At 40.7% G+C, this 21,146-nt stretch overlaps 1 protein-coding gene across 3 annotated transcripts in view; it reads left to right on the forward strand.

The window, feature by feature from the left end:
* The first annotated feature begins 3,010 nt into the window (after positions 1 to 3,010).
* Positions 3,011 to 21,146, forward strand: part of polr1c (RNA polymerase I and III subunit C) — a 42,639-nt gene continuing 24,503 nt past the window's right edge. For 2 of the 3 annotated variants that reach the window (XM_047602548.1, XM_047602551.1), the window contains exons 1-2: positions 3,011 to 3,161; positions 12,571 to 12,642. In XM_047602548.1, the coding sequence (XP_047458504.1) occupies positions 3,090 to 3,161; positions 12,571 to 12,642 (144 nt within the window). In that variant the 5' untranslated portion in view covers positions 3,011 to 3,089. Of the gene's footprint in view, positions 3,162 to 3,901; positions 3,923 to 12,570; positions 12,643 to 21,146 lie in introns of those variants that run through there. The other variant, XM_047602550.1, reaches the window with a different exon arrangement.

Consider the following 21,146-nt stretch of genomic DNA (forward strand, 5'->3'; position numbering starts at 1 on the left):
CCAAACGATAACTTGAAGGTAATTCTGCTCAATATTAATTTTCTCCCATTGTAAAAAGCAGTAAATTATATATGTTGATAAGCTGCTACTGGTAATCAGAAACATAGAAATTCTATAAATATTTATTTACATTTATGAGTTTTGGTGTAGGTTGAAGAGGAAAATGAATCACAATCGATCTGTAGTTTTGGATATAACGCATTGGAATGTTGGAAACTTTGTCCTCTTTGGAAAACATTGGTGAACCAAGGAAGGACCATGTAGCTACATGAATTATTTTCTGTATCTCAATAAATCTCAATAAATGTTTAACCCTTTAAGATCTGAATGTCCATCTGACCACAAAGGGAGGTTGCTGTATTTGAATTACCGTAACTCCCTGATGGACAATATTCAAGTTGCGCTTTCTAGAAAAAATGCTGCCATAATGGTAATGATGACGCACCGCTGGTGTCGGCTGCAGGTTGGAGAGCAACGATCGCGGAGCCCCAGAAGGAGAGACTTGTCTGGAGGAATTTGTTGGTAAAAACAAAGTTAGTTATACTCTTGAGATGTCACGAAGACCTTTCAGGCAAAAGCACAACTAACCAGTGTTCAGTCACAATGAATATTGTCAATAGCACAAACCATTGTGACTTACGGTATTTCAAAATCGGCCGCTTTGACGGATGCCAGCGATCCGTTCAGGCTTTTGAGGGTTAATAGATGGCAAGAAGCTGTTTCAATCTTACTTTTTGAAGAATTGACGAACTAACAGTGCCATGACGTAAATAACACATCACGGCTCAAAATAAAAGCAACACAGTTGTATTGCATGCACAGCATAAATCTGTGCTTATGACTGACATACCGCGGGCCAGACAGGAATGCCCAAAGGGCCGTAAAATGCCCAGGTCTGGTGTGGGAGGTCCACTTCAGGTAGGAACCTGAATGAGTCCACGGTGGGGACGGTCCTGTTTAAGATGGTAAGGGTAGAGGTGGATGGTTTTTTTTTTCCTAAAGTCCACAGTCTTGAGCGGGTTTAGCTCAAGGTGGTTCTGACTGCACCAGAGAACCAGCTGATCCACCTCCCCTCTGTATGCATAATCGTCCTGTCCTGGATGTGTCCAATGACGGTGGTGTCATCTGCAAACTTCAGGAGTTTCACAGAAGTGTCCCCAGATGTGCAGTCATTCGTGTAGAGGGAGTACAGCATTGAGGAGAGAACACACCCCTGGGAGGCGCCAGTGCTGAGAGAAGCTCATTGACGATGGTGTTGAACGCCACAAAAGTCCACAAACAGAACCCGCACGTAGGTCCCTGCAGAGTCCAGGTGGTGCAGGATGTAGACACATTTAATTCAAGATGTTTCCCACTCAATTCTGTAGAATGACTCACATACAGTCAATGGTTTCTATTCATAGGATCTGAAACCCTTTAGACTCTCGCACTGAATCACTTACAGCAGATGTCACTTAAGTCAGTAAGGGCTCAGGGCTTGAGTTTTTAGAGATCAGATTGGAATTGGGCCTATGTAGGACCCAATTACAGTCCGACCTCTTACGGGCTCACTGATTTAGGGGCGCGTTTGCGTGAAGTCTGAGAGTGTGTGTTCCATTGTCAGATCATCAAGGCAGTAAGTCAGTGAATGAACCTTTAATGCCCCTTAACCGTAAGTCAACATCGGTATCTGTAAGGGAATTCCCCACAGTTCATAGCGTTGTGAAACGAAATACGGAGGATACCATTGGAGCACCTGAAATCTAACAAAAAAAAAGAAAAAAAAAGAATGGTCTGATCGTAATGGGAGGAGCACAAAAGAAGAAATTTATATGCAAGTTTTAACATTGATTGTCACAACTGTGTGAAGTTTGTGATTATTGCACAAACTTGGTTAGATCTGATCATAGGACATTTTACTACCTAAATACATATATTTAGGTGGCAAAAACAACATTTTTTAAAATCATAGCTACACTTATGACGTTTTTAACAAGTCAAACCATTTGAAAATTGGTACAAAATTCAGCAAATGATTCCACTTAAAATAGCGGAGTACCTCTTTCCTTCGTTGGTTTACATGCAAAGCTGCCTCTGTTGGCACTATACCAAGATGGCGGCAATTTTGTTTACTAAATGCGGCCTAAAATTATCAGGTGACAACTGTTTTCCTACTTTCCTATTACGCTCAGAACAAACAACAACACGATTAATTTTCACATGATCTCAGTTCACTTTGTGACCTAATTTGGCCACGTGACATTTAGAGGGGGCAGCACAGCGGCGAGCATTGATGCCTTCCAGCAAGAAGATCTGGCCTTCTGGGTGGAGCTTGCATGTTTTCCCTGGATACTTTTCTCCCACCTCCAAAGACATGCTCGTTACGCTAATTGGTGATTCTAAATTGTGTGAATGATTGTTTGTCTATGTTAGTCCTGTGATAGATTGGCAACCTGACAGCTGGGATAGGTTCCAGCAATCCCTGCGACCCCAGTGAGGATAAGCGGTAGTAGAAGATGAGAGGAGATGAGATGAGAACATGTAGAGGGGCACTGTTTTACACATCGTAAAATCCTCATCCCCATCCTAATTAGAGAAGAGAAATAAGGAATTGACAACTTGACACAACAGAGAATTACTGAGATTGTTAAGAAGAGTATTTTTTTTTTTATTAGTATTTATGTTAGCAACAGTCTGATAAAATATGAGAGGAAGCATGGCTTCTCTTGGCCAGGAAAATGAAAAAAAAAAACATGTGAACCCATGACTGCTTAAGGAAGGAAAGGCTGAAGAAAGGCTGAAGAAACATGTAGAATCTAATAAAACTAGATTAAGATTAGGACATAGAGAATTAAATGAAACAGTGAAATTTACATGGGGCAGGTTTGTGTGAATGTGGAGTGGAGGAAGACAGTGACATACTTTTAATTGTCAGTTGTATAAAGAGAATCTATTTTTTTCCTGCCCTACTCTGACCTACACTCCAGCACAGTAGGTGGCGGTAATGCACCTTCTGAAGAAGAAGAACACGAAGAGGGGGAGGAAGAAGAAGAAGAAGAAGAAGAAGAAGAAAATGGAAGTGTGGGTGGAGTTAAATATTTCAAGACTTAATGGCCGCAACCATGAGTAACGTGGAAGAAATTCGGACTCGAGTTATACTTGGGGAATTTGGAGCCAAAAATGTAAGTGTGTTTCAAACTGTAGTTTTATGACCATAGTATTTGTTGAATACTGAATACTGTAATATTCATCGGATAGCAGAGCAGGTTAACTGAGCTGCATGGGGCTGTCAACTCGTGTAAAGTGCTGAACAGTATGCTGGTCCGAATCGGCATCAGGTTTACAAGGAATTTGTTCAAGGAACAAGACAAACCACTTAAATGAGCATAATAATAAAGTTCAAAAACAGGAAAACATAAATTACTTTCAGAATAAAAAAAAGGGGGAGAAGCTGATATATACCATGAACTTGAACAGTAAGTATAAATGAAGAGTTATTGTGAGAATGCTCAGAGACTGCTCAGAGTTCGTCAGTCCAGGGAAAGAAACTGTTTTTGTGCCGGGTGATTTTGGCGTACAGTGCTCTGTAGAGATGGGCGAATGATGCCTTGTGAAGCTTCTGGGGCTTTTTCCCGATTATACCAAAAAAAGATTCGAAGCTTTAAAGGACCTTGTGTTGTTTGTCTCATTATCTCGGGAAAACGAGCTCCGTTTTCTCGAAATAACGAGTTATTTATCTCGTTAAATTGGGAAAATGAGATCGAGATCTTGATAAATTAAGTAGAACCTTTTCACGTGACGTCAAATAACGTCCGGTTTGCGGCGAAACAAGGTATCCTTACTTCCGCAGATGATTTGGAATCGGAAATGGAATTCATACAATAGGAGACATGCACATACCGCACAATACCGCATACCGTAACTCCAGCCCCCAATTATGAAGATAAGTGTTGTTGTTGTCTTATGTCTTTGTTGTTGTCTTTGTTGAGATGCCAGGATAATAATAACAACATACGTGTATTTGATCATCTATTAGTGTCTGTTTCTAGATTGTTTTGCTATAATAACTGTTGCTATATCCAGTATTCTATTTCACAGCTGTCATCCACAGAGTTGTGCCTGGAATATAGATTGGAATCATTTAGCTTTAATGTGTAATGTTGAATCCTCTCACACCCAACATTGTTTTAGAGCAGTGTCGCTGTTGATCACTTGATCACAGCGAGATCACGCTGTCACAGGTCTATAAGGAAAAACAAGTAGCCTCATTACCTCAGGTTTTTTTCTAATAAAATTATAGGGTTCCGTTTTCTCTTTTGTTGTGTTATGCTGCGGTTGCAGTATTCCACGATGTACCACTGTGGGTTCAGTGTGTTTTTCCTCATGTCAGTATTTCTGGAGCCTCAATTAATGGAGTGCACACTTAACAGTTAAGGCCTACATTAGTTGAGGGCAAAGACTTAGAAAGATACTGTTAACTAGTGTTTACATCCACACTTATAATCACTGTATTATCATATTTCTTGATTATCATATTTTTCAAGTGGCCATTTAACACTATAAGGACCTGATGTCTTTTATCAGACTGTTGCAATTATCACTTCAATTCAACTAACTTTAGATATCCCCATGGGGTCATTTAACAGCACACTGATTATTATTCTGCACTTGTAAATGCATTCACAGAAAAAATAGTTCTGTACACAAACTGTCATGTTACTGTTTAGAAATGATCCAAATCCACTTAGCACATCATGTCTCTGTTTATAGTGAGTATGAGGACATACTTTTGTGAATTATGTTCATGTAGTTCAAATATTGTACAATTAAAGTACCCATTTCATGAATAATATATTCTTTTTTTTAATACTTTATTTTAGTCATCCTCAACCTACCTTGAGAGTGAATGCCAAACTGCATTTCTTTTTTAAAACATCATTTAATTTACACAACATAATTACATGCAACCATTTACAGTACACAGGGTCACAGCTGTGCTCAATATAGGAAACACACTGGGCCTAGACACTGGTACACTGGTGGTGACTGGAAGAAGAGAACGTTGGAGATCTGGATGGAATGAGGAGTGAACAGATGAGTTTAACCCCAGGTCTGGAGGACAAGGAGAGTGATTTCCAACCAAAATGACAGCAGACAGTAGCAGAGTAGAACATATTTATGAGTTGGCAGCAAAGACATGATTGGCCGATTGAAATAGTGGTAAGATATGCCATGCTTTCAAGTCAACTTTATTGTCAATTCTGACTTGTGCAACACAATACAGGATTGAAATTACCTTCCTTAAAGGCCTATGGTGCAGCAGCAACAAAAAATGTAAACAAAATGTGCAAACGTTGAGAATATAGAAATACATATATATACAAAGTACACTTAAGAGAAATATTTCTTGATGGATAGTTTATTGTTGGGCTATGGACACAAGGAAAACAGGGACAGAAAATAAAAGTTTAATTACATCGACATCAGATTTCTGCTAGTGGAAAGCCTGTACAGTAAGCTAAATAGAATAATGAATATTAGGCAGTGTAATCCCCACCTGTACATTATAGCCTGCAGGTTAGCATGCATAGCTTGACCTTACTTTCCCTAGTCAAGGCAGCAACGTAACAGCAACAGTTACTAACAATACCAGGGAAATGAAGATGATAAATACTACACGTGAAATATTTTAGTCTCAATCTTACCTTTAGAAGAAATGCTGAGTTTCATTTGGTGCTGACTTACGTTCCTGCATCTACAGTTTAAGTTTTAAATTGGACGTAGTGCTGGAAGTTGTCTGACATCACTGTGAAAAGGGTAATAATAAGTAAGGGTAAGGATAATTAACTTGAGATCTTGACAAAACGAGCTCCGTTTTCCCATGATAAGGAGATAAATAACTTGAGATCTCAGGAAAACAGAGGAAATTAAGTCATTATCACGGGAAAATGGAAAAAAATAATATTTGCCCATGGCCGCTTAGGGCTTCTGTAAAAGACGGATCCTACCAGTGACATCTAGCGGTCGGCAGCAATTATAGCAGCCAAAAACTTCCCATTGATTCACACTAGTCAAGTCACTCTTAACCAGCTGTGTCAGCATTTTGAAATGTCAATTAACTTATTTGATTTATGTATGGCATAGTTTCTCTGTGAAGTGAGATGAGTATGAATGAGTATTTCAAGATCAGTGTTTTGAAGATATGACTGGGGGTTTCTGAGAGGTGCTTATACAGTTCATTTGACACTACTTATAATGGTAATGACGGTAAGGATTGTCAGTGACAGAACGTGGTTGTAATGTGACACATGGTGTGAAAAGATTCAAGTTAAACAGTGTAGAGATATGTTTTTGGGAATAATACTGACTGACTTATTTGTGGCATTAAAGTGGATATAAAGTGAATATGTGCATGAGATAATTATGCTTGTGTGATGTGTTTGTAGTTGTGCAACACAAGTTTTTATTTAAGAACAACATCTGCTCAATGATGCTTGGCTTCAAACGGCTTCTTCTCTGGCTGACTATTTCACCAGCCCTGTGAAACGTCCTCTCACAGGGCACTGGGGATGCTGGTGTGGACGGCTAGTTTGTGAAGGTATAGGTAAGCTCCCTCGTGGAGGAGCCAATAAATTAGGAGGTAATCTATCCTTGGGAGCAGTTTGTCCTTCAAATGTCTGCATGAGCAAAGAAAAATCGTGAGATCCTTATCATTTCAGTAAGAGATGAATACAAAATAAATACAAAGTTAAAATTACTTGACCTCTGCACTTCTGTAATTGCATTGCTGTACTATTTGATCCATGTTGTGCATCCACATGACTGTCCTGTATGTCCCAGAGGTTGTTGCTTTGGGACTGGGATGGGGCCTCTACAGATGGTAGTGTCTGGGCTGATGCAGGCATTAGAAAGGCACATTCTCTTGTGAGCCTTTCCACTGCTGCCTTACAACTAGTTGTGCTACAGAATCCCAGTTCTTTAAAGCATTGCAAGTGTCAAAGAGGTGACCTTCTCCAGCACTGCAATTTTGTCTTTGGATGTTAGTGTGGAAATTAAGGAGTAGTGTGCCGGAAATCAGATGTGTTACAGAATGACATTGTCTTGATGCATCTTCACCACAGGGATCAGTTTTGATCCGGACACCCTCTTTTCTGTAGACATTCCTACGGTTACCTGGTGAAATGGAGAGATGACTGATAGTGGTTGATGGTGTCATACTCCTCAGCAGAGAATGGGATGAGGGTGGTGTTCAGACTACTGAGTGCTGCACCCAGTGGCTCCTTCTGCTTATACAGCCTCTGAAATGTTGCGAATGTATTGTTCCGGCAGGTTTCAATCTCTTGCAGTAGTTCATGCTCTGATCTTCCCATTTGTCGATGTATCTCTGATAACTTTGCCAGCCCTTGCTGGATCACATCAATAAGAACTGATGAGTCCCATCTTATAAGGACTGGACTGTTCTTTCACTCTATCACTATGTGCCCTATCGCAGACTTTGCTCCTCTACTGGGACACCCTGACTCTTTTCATCAACCAAGTAATCCATACATAGAAAGAAACCAACTCAAACAAGTTCAGGAATTTAGTTATGTGTAATAATGTGAAATGACACAGGTAAAAAGTATTGAAGACGCTTAATGATATTTATTTAATACTTTGTCAGAAAGCTTTGTTGCTCATGACAGCTTCAAGACGTCTCCTATATGGAGAAACTAGTCACATACATTGCTCAGCTGTGATTTTGGCCCATTCTTCCACACAAGCAGTCTTTAAATCTTGAAGGTTCTGTGGTCCTCTTCTGTGAACTCAGATTTTTAGTTCTTTCCATAGATTTTCAGTTGGATTCCAGTCAGGTGATTGGCTGGGCCATTCCGGCAGCTTTATTTTCTTTCTCTGAAGCCAGTTGAGAGATTCCTTTGCTCTGTGTTTGGGATCATTGTTTTGCTGAAATGTCCACCCTTGTTTCATTTTCATCATTCTGGTAGATGGCAGCAGATTTTTATTATGAATGTGTTGGTACATTTTTTCCATCCATCCTCCTTCAATTATATGAAGTTTGCCAGTAACATATGCAGAAAAACAGCCCCACAACCATGATGTTCCCACCTCCAAACTTCATGAATTATTGCCTTAATTGGACTCTAGCAGGACAACATAAGTTCAAATCAATTCAATTTTATTTAAATAGCGCCAATAACAATACAAATTGTCTCAAGACGCTTCACAAAAACCAGCCTGCAACCTCCAGAGCAAGCCTGAGGAGGACGGTGGCAAGGAAAAACTCCCTTTTAACAGGAAGAAACCTTGAGCAGAACCCAGCTCATATGGAGGGACCCATCTGCCGAAGGCCAGCCGGGTAGAAACAGAGAAGATAGAGGAAAAAAAGAACAGGAGAAACAGATAAACAAACTTTTGTCATTGATATATACACCAAGCTGAAGGAAACATGTAGGATCTAGTAATATAGCACATAGCTGATGATCTGTGAGACAGTTTGTTAGTATAACAGGAATCATGGGCAGGTGAATAGTTCATCTAGGTGGGAGTGGATAACTGGAGGAGGCCATGACGACTGGGGCAGATGTAGTTTATGGAGCTCCACAGGTCTGATACACGGCACTCCAGACCATGAAGACTGGGCTGGTTGATGATACCACGACAGCAGATGTAGCTTAGAACTCCACAGGTCAGATATTCAGCACTCCAGACCAGAGACCCTCACAAGAAGATGGAGGGGAGGGAGTGAGACACAGTGGTTAGTAATAGAAAATAAATTATAAGAGAGAGAAAATAAAATTATAAGGTATTAGAGGACAGAAGCCAGAGAAGAAAGAGGAGAGGACATGTCCTCAGTGCATCATCCCCCTGCAGCCGAGGCCTACAGCAGCGTGACTAAGGGATGGTTAAGTCCAGCCCTAACTATAAGCTTTGTCAAAAAGGAAAGTCTTAAGCCTGACCTTAAACGTGGAGACGGTGTCTGCCTCCCGAACCCAAACTGGGAGCTGGTTCCACAGGAGAGGAGCCTGATAGCTGAAGGCTCTACCTCCCGTTCTACTTTTAGAAACTCTAGGAACCACAAGTACACCTCCACTTTGAGATCGTAGTGATCTGTTGGGACAATATGGTTCTGTGAGGTCTTTCAGATACGATGGTGCTAAGACTTTCAAGGCCTTGTATGTAAGGAGGAGGATTTTAAATTCAATTCTAGATTTTAAAGGGAGCCAATGAAGAGAAGCTAATACTGGAGTAATATGATCTCTCTTGCTAATTCCTGTCAGTGCTCTTGCTGCAGCATTTTGAATAAATTGGAGGCATTTTAAAGATCTATTTGGACAGCCAGACAGTAACGAGTTGCAGTAATCCAGCCTGGAAGGCACAAATGCTTGAACTAGTTTTTCCACATTACTCTGAGAAAGAATTTTCCTAATTTTAATGATATTATGAAGGTGAAAGAAAGCAGTCCTGGTCACCTGCTTTATGTGAGAATTAGGACATATCCTGGTCAAATATAACACCAAGTTTTTTAACAGTAGTACTGGAGGCCAAGGTAATGTCATCCAATGAAACCAAGTGATTAGATAATGAATCTCTGACATGTTTAGAGCCACATACAATGACTTCTGTTTTGTCTGAGTTTAAAAGTAGAAAATTACCGGTCATCCAAGCATTAATGTCTTTAAGTAGTTTAACCAAGTGATTAGTTTCATCTGGTTTCATGGATAAATATAGCTGGGTATCATCTGCATAGCAATGGAAGTTTATGCCGTGCTTTCTAATGATATTGCCTAAGGGAAGCATGTATAATGTGAATAATATTGGTCCTAGCACAGAACCCTGAGGAACTCCATAGCTTACTTTGGTGTATATATAGAAGAATTGTTATTTACATGGACAAACTGGAATCTGTCTGACAGATATGATTCAAATCAGTCTAATGTAGTTCCTGTAATCTTGATCACACTTTCAAGTCTCTGCAGTAGAATACTGTGATTAATAGTGTCAAATGCAGCACTGAGATCTAGCAGGACAAGTATAGAGACAAATCCATTGTCTGAAGCCATGAGGAGATTGTTGGTAACTTTAGCCAGAGCCGTTTCTGTATTACGATGAGCTCTAAAACCTGACTGAAACTCTTCAAACAAACCATTCCTGTTTAAATAATCAACCAACTGATTGACAACAACCCTTTCTAAATCTTTAGAGATAAACGGAAGGTTGGAAATTGGCCTATAGTTGGCTAAAACATCTGGATCAAGAGTGTGTTTTTTAAAGTAAAGGTTTAATAATAGAAGTTTTAAACCTCCTTGAGCAACTTAGTTGGGATGGGGTCTAGAAGACTAGTTCATGGTTTAGATGCTGTAATAACTGAAGTGAGCTCAGGAAGATCGATTAGAAAGAAAGAATCAAAATATTGACCAGGTCCTGTAGAGGTTTCAAATGTCACTGTACTTACATCTTTGACAGTTGGAAGGGTGCTATGAATTTTATCTCTAATGCCAACAATTTTATCAGTAAAGAAGCTCATGAAGTCATTACTGCTGAGGGCTGAAGGAATAGATGGCTCAACAGAGCTGTGACTCTTTGTTAGCCTGGCTACAGTGCTGAAAAGAAATTTGGGGTTGTTCTTATTTTCTTCTATCAATGAAGAATAATATGCTGATCTAATCTTACGGAGAGTTTTTTTTATAAGTTGTCAAACTATCTTTCCAGGCTGTGTGAGCTTCTTCAGAATTAGTGGAATGCCAAATTCTTTCCAGCTTTCGAACTGCCTGCTTTGAACTACGCAACTGTGAATTATATAAGTAAGTGCATGTAAACACTGACTAAAATCAGAAATCTCTTTATTTGATTAACACACCCAGATAATGCGATTGGAATTCAATTTTGTTATGTATACACTTGATTAGACTACGATCGGATAAGGTGTGCGCATGCTCCAAAGCCGCTGCGCTGGCGTATAACCCTGGAACAAAAACATCCATGAAAGCTGAACGCAGAAGAAGACGGTAAACGGAGCCGGAGTGCATATCTTCCCTGCACCAAAAGCAGTGCGCGCATTACTCAGGAGATTGAAAGAGCTGTGCTATTATCTGCCTGGTTGTTGTTTGAAATGCCGGTCTGCCTTATGAATGACTCTTATTTATCATAAACGTAATAGATCAACTGAAAAGGGGGCATATTAAAATGGTATTGTCCCACTGAAAAGACACATATCGCCACCTAGTGTGGAGGAGGAAGACATATTCCTGTCAGTTATTCAATTTTCTCCGCTGGAGGAGGACTGTATCTAGACAGTCAAATGTCAAGCATAGCTCGATTAAGCTGTGAATGTATATGCACTGACTGTCAGTACGGTGTTTTTGCGGTGATGTGCAGTGTGTTTTGTCTTCCAAACATGGTGTGTGTTATGGCATCCAAAGAGTTCAATTTTGCTCTCATCTGACCAGGCTGTGTATTTTACAGGCTTGTCCAATTGTTGTGCATCAAACTTTAATCGAGCTTCACCACGATTTTTCTTCAGAAATGGAGTCTTGTGTCGTGAGCGTGGATACAGGTCATGGCTTGTTGAGTGCATTGCTTATTGTTTTCTTTGAAACAATTGTACCTTCTAATTCCAGGTCTTTTCTGAAGCTCACCACCAGTGATCCTTGGCTCTTGGACAATTCTTCTGATAATTATTTTCACTCCTCTGTCAGAAATCTTGCAAGGAGCACCTGGTCGTGGCCGGTTTATGGTAGAATGATGTTCTTTCCACTTCCGGATTATGGCCCCAACAGTGCACACTGGAACGTTCAGAAGTTCAGAAATCCTTCTGTAACCAATGCCATCAGAATGTTTTGCAACAATAAGGTTGCAAAGGTCTTGAGAGAGTTCTTTGCTTTTACCCATCGTGAGATGTTCCTTGTGTGACACCTTGGTAATGACACACCTTTTTATAGGACACCAGTTTGGACTGAACTGGCTGATTTTCATTTTCACTGACAAGGGGCAGGATGGCTTTCTGATCACTGATAGATTTCAGCTCGTGTCTTGGTATTTTTTAACCTCCCTTTCTGTGTGTATTTGATGTTTTTTCCCTCTGTTATTTTACATTATTAAACATAACCTAATTTCTGAACTTATTTGTTTTGGTTTCTATGTATTTCTATGTATGGATTACTTGGGTTGCTACCAACACCTTGTGAAAATTTCATATCAATAGCACCTTTAGAAATATGTTTACTATGAAAAATTGTGAAGTGTTCAATACTTATTTCACCCCCTGTATATTAAAAGGGTTATAGATGTATTGCAGTATTATAGATATTACAATTGTATAAGTAGATGTATTGAGTGGTAAAGTACTAGAAGGGACAGCATGGTGTTGTTCAGTTAAGGTGCCCGACTGCTGAGTTGCTATGTCCTCATGCTTAGCACGAAGATGCCGCAACATAGAGGAGGTGTTATTTCCAAACACAAAGAATTGCGAATTGTCATTTGATCAGGATTATTTTTGGTTTAACGTTAATCAACAAACTATTAGTTATATGATTATTATTATTGTTGTTGTTATTTAGATTTTTGATTTTTAATATTATGTGTTGCTTTTAGGTCCATACAACAGATTTTCCTGGAAACTACCCTGGGTATGATGACACTTGGGACATGCAGAAATTTCAGAAGGTAAGGGTTAACTAAAATTACATTTTGTTTCCAATCAGTAAAGAAAGGTTTATCTTTGTGCTTCCAGCCTGACAGATAATTCTATGAAAACTTTTTGGACACTAAATTGTCAAGGTGAATTTAAAGTGCATTAAAAAACAACTGTTCACTAATGTGTTTAACAGTAGTTAAGGTATGTTACAATAAATAAAATATTTACTGTTAGCTTCATAGACATGGTGAACACTAAAACAAAGATGAGGAATGTAAAGATAAGTCCTGTTAGGTGACTTTGGAATGTTAGGGTTGTCATGGTGACAATAAAGTAGACCAACGCTCCCTGGACCTAACAGCTGGTGTGTCTCTGATATGCTCCTGCCTCCTGACGTCTTGACTTAGCAATAACGCTACAACATGGTCTCAGAAGTTAATTAGTCAGAAGTTAATTAATAGCCAAGTGAGTTGTCAGCTGGAGGTTTGTCATTTTTTTGTGAAAAAAAGTATCTTTTTAGTCTTGGCGTTGCCAACTGCTGCGTGGAAGGAAACGGTTTGTAACTTTGTAGCTTACAACAACATTACCAAGGCATCATCATGAACCAGTTTCAGGTTGCACCACCGGAGAAACTCTCGTTCAAAACAGAGCACTGGCTGAAATGGATCAAATGATTCAACAGATTTTGCATCACTTCAGGTTTGGAAACCCAAGCAGACAAAAATCAAGTGAATGCTTTGATCTACGCAATGGGCCGATAAAGCGAGTGAGTACCACATAGTCAAAGAGAAGTTGGACACTCATTTTGTCAGGCGAATTATCTGACTCTTTCATCAATGCGTTACATTGCCTGGTGGAGCACTGCAGATACGGCGTATTACATGACGAGATGGTGAGAGACAGACTGGTCGTAGGCCTGAGGGACAAACGTCTATCAGAGAGATTACAGCTGGATATGGAACTGACACTACAGAAAGCTGTCACTTTAGTTAAACAGAGTGAACAAGTGAAAAAGCAAAAGGAACTGCTAAACGCTAACTGCAGAGGAGACATGATGAACACACAGCTGGACAGCATGCACGGTGGTGCAAAAACGAAACTTAGCCACGGTCCAAACCAGTGTTCAGTAATGCACAGAACAGACCATGCAAAAGGTGTGAATATGGCCACAATGTCACACACACAATAATGATGAAGAATATGGAGTTTCTTTCCTGGGCTCAGTGTCAACAGAAACAGGGGACAGTGCTGGTCCCTGGATGACTGACAGTGTTTAAAATTGACACAGGCACAGATGTGACAGCCAAACAATCCAAACAACTGTATGACAAGGGTCAGTAAGGTCAACTATCAAAAGCTACATTGGTCAGGAGGGAAGGGCCAGGAGGAAACCCTCTGAAAGTGATGGGCAAGTTCAAAGCCCCTCTCAACAAGAGAAATAAAATAAAGAGACTGTATATGTTGTGGATAGACTGAGGACACCGCTGCTAAGCCGAGCAGCCGCCACAGAGCTGCAGCTGGTCATCAGGCTGGACAACAACAGCCTGGACACAAGCGAGGTGGTGAAGCAGGAAATCCCAAAGCTCTTCTCTGGATTTGGAAAAATGGGGGCTGAGTACCCCATAGTACTCAAGAAAGATGCAAAGCCTTTTGCAGTCTCAGCACCTAGGCGAGTCTCCCTTCCTCTCCTTCTCAAAGTCAAAATGGAGCTAAATCGCATGGAGCAGCAGGGTGTCATCTCAGAAGTGGTACAGCCAGGTAGGGTTGCAGCTATCAATTCTTTTTGAAGTTGAGTATTCTACCAAATATTTTAGCGATTAATTGAGTAATCTGACTTTTTTTAAACAACAATACTGTAATGGTCCGTGTTCACACTGCGGCTGTTCGGGTTGTGTTCAGTTAGGTTGCAGTGTATGGGGTTGTGGGATGTCTCGGGGGGTGGCGTTGTCAGAGACTGTGAAGCCTGTCAGTCATGGCATGGCTTCGATTAGTGCGAAGTAGCCAGCTGGGATTAGCTGAGGACCTGTGGGGGTGTGTGTGTAGGGAGAGAGACGTGACAGAGCTAATGTTGCGTGTTTTACTGTTTTGCTGTTGGTTGCTGCCCACTGTGTTCAAGCTGAAGAATAAAGACCAGCAAAACCAATTCATGCTTCGTAGCTCCATTATTCTGGGTTGCTACAATGGGTAAGGGTTAACGAGGTGTCCATTATCTGAAATTAATGGACGATGTGGAGGCGTGAACCGTCCGAAGCGAATACCTTGGTCCGGGTGAATCCTCAATTCTGATTGGCTGTGGGGTGTACATTAACAAGGGATGATTGACACCCATAAAGACGTTCCGGTCAAATTACCTGATGAAAGTTATAAATCATTGTGCTGGCTCAAACGCTTTGGTAACCGTGGCAATAGAAACACAGACTCTGTCCAGTCAACCAAGGAGGGGAGGAGAGTACAGTGTTGCCAGTTTTAGAGTCTGTGAGCCAGCATTAATCACCACTTAAGAGATGTAAACGTCATTAGCGACACGGTGTTCAAGACAAGTAATGCTGTTTTCAAGGCGATGCTGAAGCGCTACAGGAAGAGTGGGAAAGACACCAGCTTCCACCATCTTGTCTCCCTGAGTTGGAACTTGAAGAAATCAGAAGTTCATCTTTCTTTGGATTTTAACAATTCCGATTCTCAATTTCGATTCTTTGAGGTGTAGGTCAACAGGTCACAAATACTTCAAAAGAGAATTTTTTCATTTGAAAAAGCCTTTACACAGGCCATTTTTATTTATTCACATTACCAGTTAACTTGATAGACTACAGTTTAATTTGGTTGCTGTACTGAAACTAGGGTATTCAATTACAAGGGAGGCTGAAATAACTACAAGTACTACAAGTTGGCAGCAGTCTAAAAAAACAAAGCTGCAGCCGAGGTGGGTGTATATAACCCACGACGACCCAGATTTTTCGCTCCATCGGGTCAAATGACCCGGCTCAATGACTCGGCAATCGACCTGGGATTTTATTGAATATTAATTGTTTTTTTGCTCTGACGCTGACGTACCTGCCTGTTACATTCTGACACGACGGCCTGACAGACTTTATCATTGTAGAAGCCTCTGGTCAAAAACAAGTTTTGGTCTACTCCCATACAGACTGATATCTTCAATCAAATAAACAAATCAAATGTGTTGTTACACGATCATTATGGAAGCACTCTCACAGCAGGTCGACCCACTTGCCTTTGGCGTGCTTTCACATCGGCAAAAGTCCGGGGTCGGACCTCCGGCTGTGAGAGCAGCGTGTCTGTTTTTTCCTCCCTCATACGTCACCGTGTACATTGCAGATAACACTGCAGTTTGTTGATAACCTGAAGAATGGACCAGTTGATTATTATACCTTGCAGGCGAAGGTGTTTTGTTTGTTATGCATCCTCCTTTGGCAGTATATAAGCTTTTCACAGGTGTTGCACTGTGCCAATCTGTCCTTTTTAAAAAATTAAAATGAAGCCAGACTTTCAAGCTTCGTTTTTTGCAGTCCATGTTCAGAAGAGTGATGTTCTTCTTACTAGCGGAGCACCCCGGATGGAGTAATACAAACCCTGGAAACAAACTAGTGCGAGCAACCGAAAAAAAAAGAATCGAAATTCATAACAGTTCCGGAACCAGACGTTAGGAACCGGTTCCTATTTGGAACTGGTTCTAGGTGCCCAACCCTAGGTGCTGTGTGTCACATGGATGACATGCTCATCTGGGGAGCCAGTCAGGCAGAACATGATGAGACACTGAATGACAAATGTGAGTTTTCAGAAAGCAAGTTAGAGTTTCTGGGGCAGATCATCGAGTCAGCAGCTGTCAAATCCATGAAGGAGCCCAGAAATGCCAGTGAGGTGAGACGCTTCCTGTGGAAGACTAATCACCTAAATTCATGCCTTACCTGGCCGAGAAAACTCACTCACTCAGAGAGCTGATCAAGAAATCAAACATGTGGCCTTGGGGGCCACGACGGCGTAAAGAAGGTCCTGACTACTCCTCCAGGTTTAGCTCTGTATAATGCAAATACTGACACGCTTGTCTCGGCTGATGCCTCCTCATATGTCATGGGTGCTGTTCTCCTCCAGTGGCAAAACAGCACAGCAAAGTGGAAACCAGTGGTATATGCATCACGTGCATTCAGCAGCACTGAACGGAGGTATGTTCACATTGAGAAGGAGGCTCTTGCCTCCACATGGGCCTGTGAAATGTTTGCGGACTTCCTCATAGGGAAAACCTTTCACATAGAGACAGAGCACAAGCCTCCCGTCCCACTGCTGGGCTCAAAAAGCCTTGATAAGTTGCCACCATGAATTTGTTCATGCACATGTTCAGGGAAAAAGTCAGTTTTTCCATATCATGTAATTCCTTAATAATTGCAATCCACTCCTCTTTTGACGGGGGCTCTTTTGATAGCCAACTTCTTGTAATAGCTTTTTTTTACTGGCTACTAGCATTATTTTAGTTAAATGTTTATCGGTAACATTAATTGTGGGGGAGATGTTTACCAAGATAAATTGTGCAAAAATCATGATTATTGTCAAAGCTGTGGAAGAGCCATTGAATGACTGTAAACAGGAGTAGATTCGGGTAATCAATTTTCGATTTTAGTTTAGATTTGTACGCGTCAATCAAAATGTTAATTAAATCAGAGCGGCCTTCCTCTGATGTTTTTATATCACGGATGAAATGAGCTCTAACTTGAAGATATCTGAAGAAGTCTTGATTTTCCAAATCATAGATATCTTTAAGTTTTTGAAAACTGTCCAGTTTCCCTTTGTCAGAGATAAAACAGTACGTTGTGATACCTTTCGAGAGCCACTGTTTAAAGCACCAATCTATCTAGGCAAGTTTATAGTCTTTATCATGTGCCACTCATCATAATATCTTGATGTGGTTTAAAATCGATATCAACCTGTATCAACTGCACTCAGATTTATCTTTGCCCACCTTAGGTATTACGGAGATGATGGCATGTCTCCAAGAAGCTGGTGTTTCTCCTCCATTAAGAGCAAAATTTAAACATTTCAATAATGTTGGTGATAGTAACTCTCTAAATGCTTTATACCATTCTGCGGAGTATCCGTCCTCCTTGTTTTGAGTCTCGAGAAAGCATTATCCAACTCTTTTTGTGTTATTTCACTCGTCATTATTTTGTTCTGTTCTGATCCAATAGGATCAGCTCCTTTCGGGTGTGTGTACAAATCTTTATAGTAATTTTCAAAGGAAATTTCCCTTAACTTATGACACATTTTTCATTAATTGTGTCCTTAATTTTATGAATTGCCTTTTCCTCCTGTTGCTTTCTTATCCTTGTTCGCACTGGGCGTGGGCAGTTTGTCAGAATGATTTTTGTGTGAGGCCCCTAGGGGTCAGAGGAAGAGTAAAGCCACAATTATGTTTCTGCGCATGTCCGCACAAGGACCTGACACACGGTCCCTCCGCTAGTGCAAGACATTTATACACTGTTGTGCACTCGCCAGTCTGTCTCATCTCTAACAACTCAACCCAAACACTAGACAGCGCTGTGTCTTTTTTGCCACTTGGGTTCATTTTGTTTCTGCTTCCTGCTTCCGTCTGAAACTGAAATAACATAAGCTACACAAATGTGTGTATCTCCAGACCTCCCTTTCTTGATCCAGATTAATCGATTTGAAAATCACGGAGATGCAAAGGCAGCTTCTTCCAGTTCCTGACTGTCTACTTCTTGGGCCCAATAACGTTGATCAGGGGCTTCTTGACAGCCTTGTAGGACCTTAATGGTCTAAAAGTTGACCACATACAGTGCGGGTGGAGCACTGGACACAAGTTTGGTTTCACCACTGCCGTTAGAGATCCTGTGATGTATTTTTTTCCCTGCACATGCGGATCAAGATGTGGACATTTCTTGCTGAAGGGTCCATGTATGTTTTAGTCATTGGATTTTCCATTCAGAAGAGAAAAAAAATGAAAAATGAGTAGTTATTATCTGATTGAGATGCCCAGATAATGTGATTGAATCAGAGTTTTCAATAATGCGTGTGCACATGCTCCACGACCCCTGCGCTGGCTGACAAAAACGCCCAAGAAAGCCGATCACAGAAGGAGAAGAGAAACGGAGCCGCTAGAAGAACCGTCTGAGGGATAGCACGGATCTTACGGAACTTCTTATGCAAGATAAGAAGTAGCGCGAACTTTACGTACAAGATTAAAAAATGTACTATTATCCGTCTGGTTGTTGTTTGAAATACCGGTTATTATTATATCACATAATAGATCACCCGGAAATCGGGCTGTATTAATATGGTATTATCCCGCTGAAAAGACACGTATCGCCACCTAGTGTGGAAGAGGAGAACAGTTATCCGATTTTCTTGCGCTGCATGTAAACTGGGACAAGGACTGTGGTGACAAAGTCAGATTTTGAGCATAGCTCGATTAAGCTCTGCATGTAAACGCACTGACTGAAACAATTGCAATAAAAGACAAATCACTTTGTCTTTCATTGCATCACAAATCAGAAAAACACTTGCTGAAATGTCCATGAATTTCACTCAACAACCTGGTAAAGGTTGTAATGGTTGTTTTGGATGTTATCAATATCAGGAGCAGGGTCGTAATATTAGTGAATGCTAACAAAATCAAAGTAAAAATGTTTACGACGAGGCTACTTTACGGCCTGCCAATATTAAAAAAACGCCAATGTCACTGTAAATATAGGTTTACACTACAGGTCTGACGGCTCGTTAGCTAGGTCTCAACAGAGCCGGCTCAGATCAATTATATCAGCCGCTCAGACTGCACCGATTATCTGGACAAACTGGTCCTCAGCACTGGTGAGAAATTACCAGACCCAATTCATATTCCAAGTGAGAAATGGATTGCACATATGCCCAAATGGGCAGCTATAATATGGCCCAGCATATACAATTATCAAATTGAGAAACCTACTGTGTACACTAAGGTCAGTTTGCATGCATACAAATCTTTGGACGCGTATAATTATGTACTTTGGGTCATGAGTAAAACTTCAATGGGTTTCGCTCTTTGAGGGCAGGTGTCCTGCCCAGCCAGAAACGGGGAGTAAAGGCAAAACCTTATTATACCTGGGTGTACGTGCACAGGGATCTAGGGTACATCCTAACTGATAACTGCACAAGCATGGCAGGGTAAGTCTCACACAGCAGATATTGTGAGCTTATGATTTCAGTTACTTTTACTAATAGATCTATCCATTGCACCAGTCTCACTTCTTGTTTGTTGTTCGGGTATTTCGCACACTGAATTTACTAATAATACAGCAGTAATTTCACTTTTTTTTTTCCTGCAGAAATAAATTCAACGCAATATTTACATATCCAGTATTTTAATAAAATCATAGCCTAAATGTTATTTTAAAATTACTCCCTCTCATGGGATAATGATAATCCTTACATCTATACATTTCCTTCTTCACTCAGCAATTACAATGGAAGATCTTCAGGCATTCAAAAACATTTGTTCCGACGCTGCTTTACTCACATCCATCCTGTGGCGCGGCACCACAAACATCTTCTTCTCTTGACAAAAGGATGAGATCCCTTTGGGGATATTAAACAGTTTGCATTCATCCTTTTGCCGATTCGTGCAGTTTACAGCACAAAGGCTCCCTGTCATTTTCTTTCTCTGCTGACTCCACTGGTAAACAAATAAGAAATGTCCAGCTTTCTGCCCCCTGGCTGTGCACGCGATGACGCTGACGCTATACATACTCTTACTTTGAAAACTGCAACTTCCGGGCGCACAAAATGAAACAAAAGTTCTGTCTTCTAATGATTTTATTTTTTATTTTTAGAAACAGAAAATGAAAATCAACCATTTTTTTTAAGGTTTTGTCATCCCTCTTGACCCTGGTAATGAAAAATGCTTTGAATTTTAATTATAATTTTTGAATTTTAAAATGAAAATCAAATAACCACTAAGTTTTTGTTTTTTAATATCCTCTTCTGAACGGAAAATCTAATGACCAAAACATACATGGTCCCTGAAGAAACCCTCGGACGCCAAGATCTTGGTTTCTCTTCCAAGCTGTTGGTTTGTCTGTTTTTCTGCAGAGTCTCCAACTGCACTTTCTGGTGATCTGGCAGCAGCTGTACCGTTCCTGGCTGAGAAACTATATGCGAGGCGCTCCTCAGCATGCGACCCAGCAGTCCCTCCAGTCAGTCCGTGTTTATTTGTCTTTTTAAAACAATTTTTAAGTGTGTTTGGCATACTACTGGGGACAACCGTGAAGCTTTTTGCACTTTTTTTGCTTCTCAGCACTGTTGCTGCATCTCATCTGTAATATCATGGAAGGACATTGCATGTTTGGGAGAGTTACTCTCAGCTGAGAACTTCTCCTGTCTTTCCAGTCTTCCACAGCTGGCGCAATCCGTTGAGCTCCGCAGGCTGGCTAAGAAGCTGAGCCATCGGAAACACGGCATTCAACAGAGATTAACGACTCTCCGGCTTGACAATCGCTGCAAACTACCACCACCTCCTTCTCTTCTGCTGTCA

The sequence above is a fragment of the Mugil cephalus genome, chromosome 13, assembly GCF_022458985.1.
Source record: "Mugil cephalus isolate CIBA_MC_2020 chromosome 13, CIBA_Mcephalus_1.1, whole genome shotgun sequence".
NCBI classification, from domain to species: Eukaryota; Metazoa; Chordata; class Actinopteri; order Mugiliformes; family Mugilidae; genus Mugil; species Mugil cephalus.